The 14,367-nt window shown below is 38.2% G+C and overlaps 1 protein-coding gene across 1 annotated transcript in view; it reads left to right on the top strand.

The window, feature by feature from the left end:
* The first annotated feature begins 4,944 nt into the window (after nt 1–4,944).
* The window catches only part of CYP4V2 (cytochrome P450 family 4 subfamily V member 2), a 30,131-nt gene continuing 20,708 nt past the window's right edge, over nt 4,945–14,367 (top strand). Inside the window, exons 1-4 of the mRNA XM_070948525.1 lie at nt 4,945–5,235; nt 10,589–10,701; nt 12,620–12,705; nt 14,195–14,367. The exon at nt 14,195–14,367 is cut by the window's right edge and continues 18 nt beyond it. Coding sequence (XP_070804626.1) covers nt 5,040–5,235; nt 10,589–10,701; nt 12,620–12,705; nt 14,195–14,367 — 568 coding nt within the window. The 5' untranslated portion in view covers nt 4,945–5,039. The remainder of the gene's footprint in view (nt 5,236–10,588; nt 10,702–12,619; nt 12,706–14,194) is intronic.

Consider the following 14,367-nt stretch of genomic DNA (forward strand, 5'->3'; position numbering starts at 1 on the left):
TATGCCACGGAAAAATAAAGCATCCAGGAGGAATTGTACAGCAGTGTGCCCACACAGGGATGAGGATTTACAGGAGTGAGACTACTGTTACCCAATGTTTACATTCAACATGTAGTCCATTTGGTTTGTTTTTCTTTGAACTGGCAAGTATGCTTGGATTATTAAAATAACATTTCATATATTGCTACTCATCAATAGTGTGTGTGTTCCTTCGATGTACATAATCCTCTGCAATAAATTTGTGATCTTTTTGCAACTTAACACAGAAAAACAAATGATGCACCCAATTCTATCTATTATTTTCTTGTTTTGAATTATATTTATAATGTGAAGTTGCTGTAAAGAGTTTATCTAATGATAAAGAATATTTAACAAGAAGCAAACACTATTTATGGGATGTTTGCTCAAGAACATTTCAAATAATATTGGACATTACAAATTTGTACATTATCAATAATATACTGTTAAAGTAGGCTGCCAATTTTTTAATAAATTTAAAACAAACATATTATGCAGCCAGTAAGAAGTAGCAAGCAGAAATAAAATTATGTTTTCAATTGCTTTGTTAAAGTAGATCTTAAAAGCACTGCTTAACTTGTTTCTAGGTCTTAGGGAATACTTATATTGCATTAGCAAATAAAGTCTAAACCAAGAATGCTAAAATCATTCCAAATTACATAGAACATGCTTCCTAAACAATATTTTCCTTTGCTTAGTTTCTAAACAGATACTGGGATCACCAAATTGCTGTTTAGAAATATATATTTATTTACTGATGTTTGAAACATTTTAGAAACTCAGAGGAAAAAAAAGTTTGTTTAAGCTGCATTCTTCATTGCTTTCTGTCTACAGCTTCATAAGTTAGTAAAATAAATAGTTAGCAAAGATACTCATAAGGAGAGGGGGGAAACCCTCTGCAATGTCTTTTTCTGGCCTATAGCAAAATTACAAAAAGTTTGCCTGTTTTCAGTTTTTCAAAAGCTCTTGCATAATGCAGACTTCTCAAGATCTCAGAAAGTCTATGGAGATTCTCAGCCATCTGGGTCATGGTTGTCCCAAAGGTGCTTTGTTTTTCCTTGAAGACAGTTCACTTCTGCAAAAAGCTGCTCATCCAGGAAATGTCAGAACTGAAGAATCTTCTTGGATGAGAAGTGAAACGTCTTCAAGGAAAAACAAAGAAAATCCAGCACCTTTGGGACAAGATAAATTACAATACATATTTTGGGTGTAGGTTTTGTTGTTATTTTTAAGTTGCTGCTCTGAAGTGTACCGTCATATCTTTACTCTAAATTAAGATTTAAAATATTCTAAATACTTGCAATACATATTCATATTAGAGACAAGTTAAACATGCTATGTGTTCATATGACCAGCACTCTTTTTTAAAATATTTTTTTAATCTTGCTTTTTTTCATATACAACTAAGGAGCCAAACATGCCTAATACTCCTTCCTCCTCCTATTTCCCCCACAATAACCACCCCATGAGATGAGTTGGGCTGAGAGAGAGTAACTAGGAGGTCAAGGTCACCCAGCAGGCTTTCATGCCTAAGGCAAGACTCTGGTTTCTAGGCTGGTGCCTTAACCACCTGGCATCTGCCATAATTCTACATACACTTTGTATGCAACAAGATACATATAAAAAAGTCAGGATTTTGAGCAAGGCTATTCTATTCTATTCTATTCTATTCTATTGCCAGACTTTATCTAAATAATTGAAGGACTGTTAACATTTTGCATGCCCTTACAAAGGGCTAGCTCTGTACATCAGGGTAAATGAGTGGAATAAGTGCCATGTGATCCTGTCCACCATTAAACCATCTTTCCAAGCAGTCTCCATATTTCCAGTGTCTTTTTCCCCACTTTGAGCTGAACCCAGAAGGATATTTCTTCCTACAGACTGATAATTCAATATTCAAAATGCTATAGATTGTATTTACATCCACATTATTATCCATTTATATTTGATTACCTAATTATTTTATATATTCTGGTTATGCTGGTTTATGGTTTATTATAAAAATATGATTTGATGTATTTTGGGCTGTGTTTGCATCTTAGGTAGAACTGACTTTTCAATAGATATCGCATCATTTCAGCATTTGCCGTTTATGGTACTGGCTTGCAGAGATGTGTGAAGTATTTTTAATTGATTTGATTCTATACTGCTTCCATACAATCCCATCTTAAAGTGTTTTATTAAGATTGAGTAAAATGTATTAATGAAAAGAAGAAATTAAAATAAAGTAAAAAAAAATCATTAAAAGAGAGCTGCAGTAAGGAAAGCAAAACAAAATTAACCATTTATCTGTGGCATTCATACTCAGAAAGTCTGAGTGAAAAGATAAAACATAAGCCGGCATCAAAAACTTTTAAATAATGTTGTGGGAAAATTGGTTGTTATTCCCAATGTAGTATACCATCAGTGGAAGAGAAAGTTTTCTTCGTTAGAAGCTTCTTTAAAATTGTTTGCTTGATCTATCCCAGAGGATCAGATCCCAGGGCAACAATGCGTAGTGTCTTTCATTAGCTTTCACACAAGTGCAATTTAAGCAAATTCAAAGTGTGTACTGCTGGGCCAAGAAGTTCAGAGTGCATGGAAAACAGGCATCTAAAAAGTTACACATGAAGAGCTATAGACTCATTGACTGATTTTCACTCTTCTTTGAACTCTGTTTTTCACATGACCCATTTTTTCAAGTCCTTCCACCCACATGACTGGTTCAATTAATTATAATATGCTGGATCAGTTTTCCAATAACACTGATCAATATTTTTCTACAACAATGGTAGGCAGCACAACAGTTTTCAGAGAAGCAGCATCAAAAGATAGGACACCTTTTACAGTGTATGGTAGTTATTTTTTACTCATCAAAAAAAAAAAAAAAACACCTGCCAATATGAATTATGATGCTATGGCTTCATCAAAGAAATCATAGAAGAAATGTAGTAGCCAGTCAACAAAATCAGTGTTTGAGGCAGGCGTAATGATCTTATTTGGAAATCATGACAAACCAACTCCAGTTGTACATTAAATAGTTTGTAAACTTGCAACAGCTAGTTGATATAAACAAAGGTATTAATTATAGGAGACTGAATGCTAACATTGAAATAAGATAGAATCTCGAATAATTAAATGGACCTACAGATAAACATCACTGAAATCAGATTGACTATATACTCTGCAAGCAAAAACTCATCCAACAAAAACTGTCTCAGTTCATGAACTCCTTACAAAATGACACCTTAAAACTAAAAACAAATAAAATAATCAGACCAATAAGATATAACCTCAGGGATATAGTTATGTGATAAAGGTAACGAAAGAGAAAAAGCAAAGCTGTGGGAGATGATTAAATGCCAAAACTATTTCAAATCTTCTACACCAGGGTTCCCCAATCCCTGGTCAGTGGACTGGCACTGGGCTGCGGCATGCCAGAAACTGGGCAACACAAACAAGCAAAGCCCCATCTACAGGATACAGGCAGCATGTGAAACCATGCCACCTCAGGTCCATGGTTCCATGTAAAGATTTCTAGCATTAGATGAGGATGTTGGTCATGATATGAATTGAATCACTACATATTTTTTCAAGGGAAATTGTTTCCAGCTAGTCATTGGGTTTCCGGTGCTCTAATGCTCGTCTTCTGGTTTGGGTACTCTGCCTAAAAGGTTTACCATCACTATCCTAGGTGTTTGTCTTGAGCTAATCTTGTCAACTCTTGACTTGTCAAATTGTGTTGCTTATCTGGAGCCTCTGTTTGCTCTTTGCTTATGGATAGAGTTGTCCAATCTTTCTGAATGGATACAAACTCTCCTAATAGCCTTTTCATGTTTTTGCTTGAGACTGGGGCTGCTTTCTGCCTTTGTTAAGATTGTTTCCATTTCTCCTTTAGGGGAAATATTCTATCCTGCCTCTTTTAATATCCCCCAAAATATTTCGTTCTCTGGGTGGGGATGTGTGCTGACTTCCTACAGAAGGAGTAAGGAAGATTAGTAATTTGTGGGAAGGGGATGAGAAAGCCATGGCAGAAACTACAAAAGTGCCCCTGGGTGACCCATAGGTAGAACCAATGGTGGGATTCAGCCAGTTCGCACCACTTCGGGAGAACCGGTTGTTAACTTTCTGAACAGTTTGGCAAACTGGTTGTTGGAAGAAATCATTAGGGCAGAGAACCAGTTGTTAAATTACTTGAATCCCACCACTGGGTAGAACCCATAGGTTCTACAATAGAAATAGTTCATTGGTTTACTGGGCAGTCATTTAATTTATTGAAACTTTTGTGTGTGCAACAAGCGTGTATGATAGTTCCAAGTCTTCCAGGGAAAAAAAAGATAATTGGAAAGAAGTCTCAAGTTTGTTTGTTTTGCAGCAGCAGGCTTTGATGTAGGGATACACATATCCGTAGCTGTCGCTAACCAACAGGCAGAATAGTGCTAACGCAACCACCACAGGGGTAGACGGAGCTGAGCTACTCCTAGAACAAAACAAACCGTCGATCATCTTCTCCTCTGTAGAGCTTCCAACGCTCCAGTTGGAAGACAGCATAGCAGGAAAATGCAAGCCCTCGGCGTGTTTGTAACGAGAGTTGGGAGCGGGAGGAGGAGTCCTTCCCAGTTTCTGCCCTCTGGAGATGGCGAGTGGCCCGTCCTGGCGATGGGCCACAGCGCAAAGGCAGGTTAGGAAAGTTAAGAGGCACGTGGATTAGCATCAGTTTACATGCTGCAGCGCGAGTTAAGGCTTGGGTATGTTTTGGAGCTGGAAAGGGCGGGAGTCGTGGCTCTACCCCGCCTGCCTCTCCCCTTTATCCGTTTCTCGCAGCAGTCTTCGGGTTACATAAATCGCAGAGCCCCACCTGCAGTTCCAAGGTTCCGCAGTTCCACGGCCGATCTAGAGATCTGGCTGGGCTTTTCCTCGCCCCACCCCTCCCCCCTTCCCGGATTTCCCCTTTCTGCTCCTCGAAGCCTTCGGGACTGGATCTCGGATCGGCCGTCTGCAAAACCACCTCGCTCGTCAGCTTTTAGCAAGTGGAGTCCCGGATGGCTCTGGTCAGCGGAGGGTTTTTCATCGGGTGGGTGGTTGGGGCCGCCTCGGCCTTAGCTCTGGTGGTCGCCACCGCCTCCTTCTTGGTGCTTCGTAACTATTGGAAATGGAAAGAGATGAAGGCCATCCCGGAGATCAAACCCTGGTATCCCATCCTGGGTAACTCTATGCTCATGGATAGCGACGGCGAAGGTAAAAGCTTCCCGCCCATTTCTTCCAAAGGGTCTTGGGCGAGCCGCGGCGGCGGTTCAGGCTATAAACTTCCCCGACCTGCTTATTCCAGTCAACTGGTGAGGCGCCGGTGCTGCGGGAGGTGGGAGCGGGTGAAGGCTGAAGCAAGCGCGGAACTGCTGGGGAAGGGCGCTTGGGACCGAAACGAAAGTGAAAGTTTGTTAGGGTCGAAGACGGGGGAGAAAATGCAATGCTTACATAAAAGTAGATGTTGCGGACGAATCATCTGAACGACGTATCCCTTTCATAATGAATTATTTTGCACATTAGAAGATAGCCTTTAAAACAAGACCCGGTGGCCAAGAGGTAAAGCTCTTGCCTCACAATCAGGACGTTGTGTGAGTTCGATCCTAGGTAGAGGCAGATTTAGGGTCTCTTGCTTGGGCAGTGGGTTGGACTAGATGACCTGCAAACTATAAGGTCCCTTCCAACTCTGTTAATCTGTTAACTGTAATAACCTAAAAGTCAGGATTAAAATACCCTCCATTCTGTGTCTGCATCTCAATTCAATATCCCTATCCTAGTAGTTTGAGAATCTGTTACAATTGATCACTGATGGAAAGTGACAACAACTGTTCTATAATGCACTTTCAATCATTCTCTACATTCAAAATCAGGCTAATTTACACATGGCTGTTCAGCTAGATCTTGAAACCGAAAAGCTGGTGACCCAAACAAAGCAACAAATTCAGGGCAGGAAGGGAAATAAAAGTGATTTCTTTTTAATGTGCATTAGATGTCCTAGAATCTAGTATATAGAGAAAGTATTTAAAAGCTTACAGTTAAATGCTAAACAAATGACTTCCCATTTTCAAAAATCATATATCCCTATCAATCAGAATGGGTGTAGCAAAAGTACATAAAATTCCTGTATTAATTTTTAGTTCAGTTTCACAGACTGTCGCATCAAATCTAGTTTCTAGCAGTGGAGTCAGAAAAGAAATTTGATTTTCTAGCTCTGTTTATAAAAAGAGGAGTGATGATTTTGACTCCCATACCCTGGCATAGCCATTGGCCGATTAAGTGTGATAGCATCTCCACCTTCTTGGAGCCACAAAGATACATTCATTTAACACTTCCTCATAGCAGAGATGTAGCACACTTATTAAGACACATTTATTTATTTATTTATTTATTTATTTATTTATTTATTTATTTATTTATTTATTAGTTTGATTTATATGCCGCCCTTCTCCGGAGTCTCAGGGCTGCTTACAATGCATTAAGCAATAGCCTTCATACTTTTGTATATACCTGCTTAGTAGGGCTTTTTTGGCCCCCCCTAAGCGGTGTTCTATTTTATTAATGAGAAAGCTGTATGGAACTTTAGAATTGTTATGAAAGATAAATATTTAGCTGATCAAATGATATTCCCAATCCTTCCAGGGGAAAAAAAAAGATAATTGGAAAGAAGTCTCAGGTTTGTTTGTTTTGCAGCAGAAGGTTTTGATGGACCCAAGAGTGTAGAAAGTGAGAGACAGACCTTCAGCTTTGCTTTAACTTGTCTTAGCTATACTGTGAAAGTATCACATAATATGAAAAGGAATGAACCTGCAGGAAGGGTTCAACCATAACATAATCCTTGAGCATTGAGCCCTAGTCCTTCAACCTTAACCAGACTGGGTTCTAAACATTAAACTGCACCTGTGACACAACTTGCAACTCAGAAGGGTGTTCATGAGAAGTTGAACTGAATTCTATCCAGCTGAGCAAAGGCTATGGAAAGACAAAATCTGGGTCTTGTAAAAGAATTGGGAAAGCCTTTGGCCTCAGAGTATTCTATAATAGCTGGGATGAAGTCTGCCCTTCTTGACTAGAAATGTCTGCAGCAGTGGTGAAATGTAAAATTTGTTACTACCGGTTCTGTGGGCGTGGCTTGGTGGTGGTAATATGACTGAGTGGGTGTGGCCAACTTTTTTTTTTACTTTACTTTTAAAACCATTTTTTCTACAACCTCTTCAGCTGAAGAGGTTGTTAAAAAATGCTTTTAAAGCCTCTGACAATTCCAGCTGACTTGCCTGATGGGCAGAGGCTTTTTTAAAAAAAGCTTCTGATGATCCCAGCTGAGCTGCGCGATCATCACAGGCTTTTTTTTTAACTTTTAAAAGCATTTTTTTGGCCAAAGAGGTTGTAGAAAAAATGCTTTTAAAAATAAAAAAAAAGCCTCTGATGATTGCACGGCTCAGCTGGGCAAGGGGGAGGGGCAGGGATTTTTGCTACCGGTTCTCTCAACCACCCGCCTCCATCGCTACCGGATCGGGCGATCCGGTCCAAACTGAAAGCATTTCACCCCTGGTCTGCAGGTAATTAAGTAGAGAAATATTAGGCCTAGTGGTTAAACACCAGACTAGACACAAAGAGATATTTCCTGCCTTAGGTATTAGATATGAAAACTGGCTAGGTGATTTTGGGTTGGTCATTCTCTCTCTCTCTCTGGCCAAAACACCTCACAGGGTGGTTGTATGAAAAATAGGAAGAAGGAGTAACAGAATAACAAAATTGGAAGGGACTTTAGAAATCTGTATAGCATTTCAGACAAATGGTTGTCCAATCTCTTCTTAAAAACCTCAAATGTTGGAGCACCCACAACTTCTGGAGGCAAGTATGTTCACTGTCTTGAGTTGTTTATAACAATAAAGGTGAAATTAAAAAATAAATAGTTCTGTGTGCATTTTCAGCAGTCTAGGTGGGTACCTCAAAAACCTACGGCATTCAAGATAACTAAGATTATATGTACTATATGTATTATATGTACTATATATTTGGTTTGTCTGGTTTACATTTGTCACCTTTACATAGTATTTTGAAGACATCACAATATTGGTCTCACTATAATTGGTAAAGTAGAGGGCAAGGCAGATCTTTGACTGAAGCATGCAAGAACCATTATCTAGGCCAGGGGTCCCCAAACTTGGAAGACTTGCGGACTTCAACTCCCAGAATTCTGCTGGGAATTAAAGCTGCCAAGTTTGAAGACCTCTGATCTAGGCAGAATGGAATGAAACATTATTTCAGTTCTGAGAAGCAAGATAATATTCAGACATGGCTCAGGCAAATGCCTCTCTGATTCAATGGGATATAAGAAGGAGGAAAGTACAATCAAAACTGCAAGGTTCTGTTATTATAACCTACCTCAAAATCTCAATAAAATGTGATGCTAGTATTCTTGAAAGGTTGCTTTTATGGTCTGATATATCTTGTGGGACTGACAGATTAAAACAAAATCATGCTATAACAGGAAGACAGGGCACTTAAGCCTTTCACATAAGCGCAGTAGTTTTGAACAGTGATACTGAGTCTTCAGGGTATAACAGATTGGGAATGTGCAGATGTACTAATTTAGGAAGGTGGAAGACAGAATCATCCAGAATTATATGAATTGTTAATCATATAAAAATTGAATAGGCCAGTATGTAGCTTTGTTATCCTTTTATGGGTTTGTATTGAGACATTAATAGAGCTAAAGGATTACTTCTCAAATGAAATTTGCTTTATTATACAGCTTTTGTATAAGCACTGATAAATGTAAATAAACAGATCTGTTCAATTTATGTCACAAGGTAACTAGAAAAGAACTCAAAGTTTGCTTTAAAGTCAATAGTAGCTTCAAGTAAAGCCAACTTTGACTGGCCAACATATTTTCCAAGTAAGCGTTGATCAAAAGTGGTTGCTCTTTCCTCTTTAAATATTAGCATCCCCTAGTCAGGCCTGCAGTTTGACTTGTAATAATTTCACTTCTAGGTCCGTGATGGCAAACCTATGGCATGCGTGTCAGAGGTGGCATGCAGAGCCCTCTCTGTGGGCACGCATGCCATTGCCAGCTGCTCTTCTGGTTTCCGGCGCGTGCATGCCCTCCTCGGGTTTATGGTTCTTTGGTGTGCGCACACGGTCATGCATGCACGTGCATGTTTTGATTTGGGCACTCGGTGCCGAAAAGGTTCACCATCACTGTTCTAGGTTATTTAGTGCTACTTGGAGACCAGTGGGGCAATAGCTATTAAGAATTTAACTTACATTTTTGAAGCCAGTTTACTTAACTAATAGAATAAAATATTCAGATTTCTCATAATTTAATAATGCCTCATTAGATGAAATCCTTATATGGCCAATTTTTCATGACCTGCTTATCGGTGTCTATCCTGAATCTGAACTTTGCTTATGTACTAACTAGTAACAAATCAGAGCAAGGCCCAGTTTGCCAGAAGAAAAAGGAAAGCAGCTCTTAGTGAAATGATTTTCCCAGAAAATCTCCCCTCTCCTTCCTCTCTTCCCTCCTTCTTCTTCCTCTTTTTCCTCTTTTTCCTCTCCTTCCTTCCTTCCTTCCTTCCTTCCTTCCTTCCTTCCTTCCCTTAAAAATATTAATTATCAACCAAGATAAATAATTTTAGATTGGATAAATTTACTTATTTCTTAAACTTCTATTATTGCCAAGTCTCAAGGCATTTTACACTAAAAATTCAATTTACAAAGATTAATGATAAAATTTAAAGCACTGGAATGGAAGTTCCCAAGAAGCATTTTTAGTTACCCTTTTGCTCACTTGGTGGGATCACAAAACACCCTTGTGTCTGATTCATACTATTGTACCGGTAGCTGTGTTTTGCAATAAAACTTCATGGTAAATTTATTTTGGTTTGAAATCCAATCCATGTTTAATTCTGATTGGTAATATTAATAACAGACTACATTTCAGAACACAGTTATTTTGAGAACTAAAAAAACAGTTTAACTGGGAACCATAGCGAGTGTTTCTGGTATGCTTTTCATTGAACACAATCTGTAAAGCAAAATAAAAATTTCAAGATTAGCAGGTGTCTCAGTCTGAGACAAATCCTGTATATTCTATTGGACTTTACTCAAAGTACTTACTCCAGCACTACAGCATTGTAAATACTTTATTACCGGTAATTGAGACTCAGCATATCACATATACTATGGCTAAATTAACCATACTTAAGAATGCCATTAAAACATAGTTGTTACGAAGCAAATATCACAGTAATTTGCAAGTGAACATCTCACAAAACAAACTTAAGATGAAGGACTGCATTTGGAGAATAGGAAAGAAGTTACTTCAGGGTAGTTTTGTCTGAGTTTGCTAAGTCAGGACGATACCATTTTTAAGAAAAACTCTTAACCTTGTTTTTCTTAAAAAAAATTGTTTTTCTTAAAAATGGTATCATGCTGACTAGGCAAACCTTGTCTTTGCCTTGTGAGGATCAAAAAAACCTTATCAGTACAGATGTAAATGTTTTATTTAAAATAACAGTGACAAATAAACTTGTCATTTGTAAACTGAATGTATATTTTTCAGGTTTCTGGAAACAGGTAATTCATTATTCAGAAGAATTTCGCTATATGCCACTGCTAAAACTTTGGATAGGACCATTCCCTCATTTGATTTTATATCACCAAGACACTGTAGAGGTGAGTCCCTTTTCATTCTCAATGGTTATGCAAGATGATTCTAGCTCTCAGGCAAATCTTACAGATGAGGATCATGGCCAGTATTTTGACCCTCTTGACAACCTCCTGATAGAAATACCCTGCCAAGTCTCTTTTAGAAAATTATTGGTGGAGTACTATTTGCCCTTTTCTAGAAACAATTGTATTTAATAGGCAAATGGGTAAGTATAGAAGGGGTTACATCTTTAATAGTTCAAAGAACCCTGAATTAGCATGAAACTGTGTGGACATTACTACATTGCAACTTCTGGGTTCTTTTAAAACTTGGGATATTAGTCCAAAAAGAATAAATTAACAATTCTGAAATACATATGCATGTATATCACACACACACACACACACACACACATACATTGGATGATCTCAGATTAAATGGCCAATGTCATTTTCCATTGACAGAAAATAAACTACATAGGTTTTTTAAAAAAAATGTTATTACATAATAGCAAAACTAAATAGCCTGTTTATATGACAAATTATAAATGACATCAATTAATAATATAATTCTTCAAGTCATAAAACCTGGAGTGATTGTCAACATGACAGAAGTGAGAAGCTCTGATTCTTCACTTTTGTTGTTGTTGTTCCTTTAAGTCAGTGTTGATCCCTGGTGTTGAACCCTAGTCCCCACAGCTTTCTTGGCAAGATTTTTCAGAAATGGTTTGCAAGGAAATTTCCTTCTTCCTTTGGCTGAGAGAAAGTAACTGGCCCAAATCACTCTAATAAAAGGGCTTGTTTATAACATGTGATGTAATATCTCCAATAAACCTTTAAACTATTAGGCATCCAAAGGCTAAAACCAAGCCATGCTGTGAAACTACTTCATCTGCATAGATTTGAACTCCTTCCAAAACAAATGTAACCACATGGAGAGAGAAATTGGGTAACCACCGCCAGCATGTATGCAAAGCATTGTTATTGCTGGGACTTTGACAGACTAATCTTCCTTGGAGGAGAGACAAGGTTGAGGAATCTATCATCTCTGATACTATGGAGCTCTGGAAAGTTGTATATAGATTCCATTGCTCCTGCCTGACTCCAATATTGAAATTTTGGATTTAGAATGGGAGGCAGGATTCTCCAGTTTTCTCTTATTAGATGTACCAAGCAGAATCTCAGCCAATCTTGATCTTGAATGAATTCAGATCTCCTGGACTCAATATATCTTTGAATGCAAGGATATTTAAGGAACTTGCAAATGTTCTGGCTGTACCTGTATATTGTTTTGAGAAGTACTGGAAAATAGATAAAAATCAGATGGTTGGAAGAGAGTCAGCATAGTCCCTCTTTGAAGAAGAATTGGAATAATACAGATCAGTCAGCATAAATCAATCAGTTATCTTGAAAACAATCCAGTTATTAGTTCAAGTTAATGTGTGAATTCTTGTCAGACTAATCTTATTTAATTTTTTGATTAAATGTTTAGGTTATGAAAGTACTTTTCATGAGCAAAGCAATTGTCAGAATAGTTTTTGATGGTGTGATGAGGCAGTAGATTACAACTTGATGGATACATATTGCTTCAAAAAAATTCTGTTCAGATGGCAAATTCATATTCTTACTTGTACTGTTCAACATTTTTGTTAACGGTTTTGCTGAGCAGGTATAAAAAATGCATATCACATTTGCATATAGCACAACATTGAATGAAGTAAACAAAGCTCTGATTAATGCTAATGCTCTGGTATGAGATTAACCTTAAAACCATCAACATGGAATTGATTTGATTTGCCTAATGAATGCAGATTATGAATTATCAGTTTTTGGGCTACCAATGTAGAATTTGGATTTTTGCTTCGTTTCATCAAAATATAAAGTGATAAAGAAAATATCAATTCCTGTTTATTTTAAAGTTACAATACTGTAGTGTGTTTACCAGGTTGTCTTACGTAGCTCAACATTTATTGAGAAGTCCTATCTCTATCGATTTCTTCAACCTTGGCTAGGAACAGGACTTCTAACAAGGTGAGGCAAAATGTAACTCAATTATTTTGCAGTTAATTAAAGCATGTGCTTGAATCATGTGGTGGACCACTGTCTTGTGGAAATCTTAAGACCTGACTGAGCTATTATATCTATTCTTTAAGTCTTCCTGAAGATGTAAACACATTAGCACGGGGTGTCAAACTTGATTTCATTGAGGGCTGCATCAGGGTTTTGTTTAACCTTGGGAGACCAGGGTGGGCATGGCCACCTTGACGTCACTCGTGTCGAGGGCGCCTGTGGCGGCCGAGCGCTCTGCCAGAGAAAACGAGCTCCCAAGCTTTGTTTTCAGCTGGGATGGCCTCCTGCAACCCTCTGCCAGCGAAAACAGAGCTCGGGAGGGCTCTGTTTTCACTGGCAGAGGCACTCTGGGCCAGTCCTTCGCTGTTTCCAGGGCGGCCCCGCGGGCCAGATCTAAGTACCCCATGGGCCAGTTCCAGCCCCTGGGCCTTGAGTTTGAAACCCCTGCACTAGCAAAAGGAGGAGAAGACGCTAGATCTGAGATTGCCATATCTGAAATTATACCTCAAATCTCCATACAAATGTATGAAAATGCTCCCCTCTAACCATTGCTAGTGGAACAGTTACCTTTTGGCATGTGATGCTATATAGATGTGTAGTCTTAATGTATAGGACCAGTGGGCAGGTATCACGTTCTTTTTACATTTACTCAATACCTGGTGCGGTTGGGTTTTATGAAGAAAATCAATATTTTGATCTGGTTTTGTTTATGGAAGTCCTGAGTTTTATGAGTCAATCCTAAATAAGATTTTAATATACTGAATTTATGATTTTAGTTCTGTTCTTCTGAGAGAAAGACCTCAAATTGGTAATTTAAAATTAAATAGAAAAGAGATAGAGGGTTAAAGTGGCAGGGTTTGTGCATTGCCCTAAGCCATGATTTGCTGCTGATGTTATACATCACATTAAATCATTTTTATTAGAATAGAGTTGAAGATATTAAAGGTTGAAGGGGAGATGAGAGCAGAATCAAGATTCAGTATATGGGTGGACTTTAACCAGAACCCAAGTGGATTTCCCTTTTAGTTGCTAATAACTACTATTTGTTGAGATTTACATAGCACAGCACTGCCATTAATGTACAGTGGGAGTGAGTCTTTTCTAAACTCCTTATTGAAGCTTTAAGAATGCAAGTATGAGTCCAGAGTTCTGAAAGCTGTTATATTGTAATGAAGACTCCTGAAACCAGCCTTCTCTAATCTGGAAATCCCCCCCAGATGTGTAGATTTTCCTAAAATTCCATAGCCTGCATTGCCATTGCTAGGAAATCTGGGAGCTAAAATTCACACATCTGATGACAGCCCAAATAAAAAGTTATCTTATGTTGTTATCTACAATAGATAAACTTCCCTCTCCCATGCTCTCTCCCCCTCTCTCTCATCTGTCAAAGCAGCGTAGAAGAAAGATTTGGTTGGGACAGCCTTATTATTTTTAATTCTTTGTTTTGCAGCACTGGGAAAAAATGGCATTCCAGAAGAAAAATGTTAACTCCAACTTTCCATTTCACAATCTTAGTAGATTTCTTTGAGGTGATGACTGAACAAGCCAATATCCTTGTTCAAAATCTTGAACAATATTTGGACAAAGATCCATTCAACTGCAGTTCATACATTGTATTATGCA

Source organism: Pituophis catenifer, unplaced genomic scaffold, assembly GCF_029215685.1.
Source record: "Pituophis catenifer annectens isolate HBS135680 unplaced genomic scaffold, rPitCat1.0.hap2 SCAF_8, whole genome shotgun sequence".
In the NCBI taxonomy this organism is placed as follows: Eukaryota; Metazoa; Chordata; class Lepidosauria; order Squamata; family Colubridae; genus Pituophis; species Pituophis catenifer.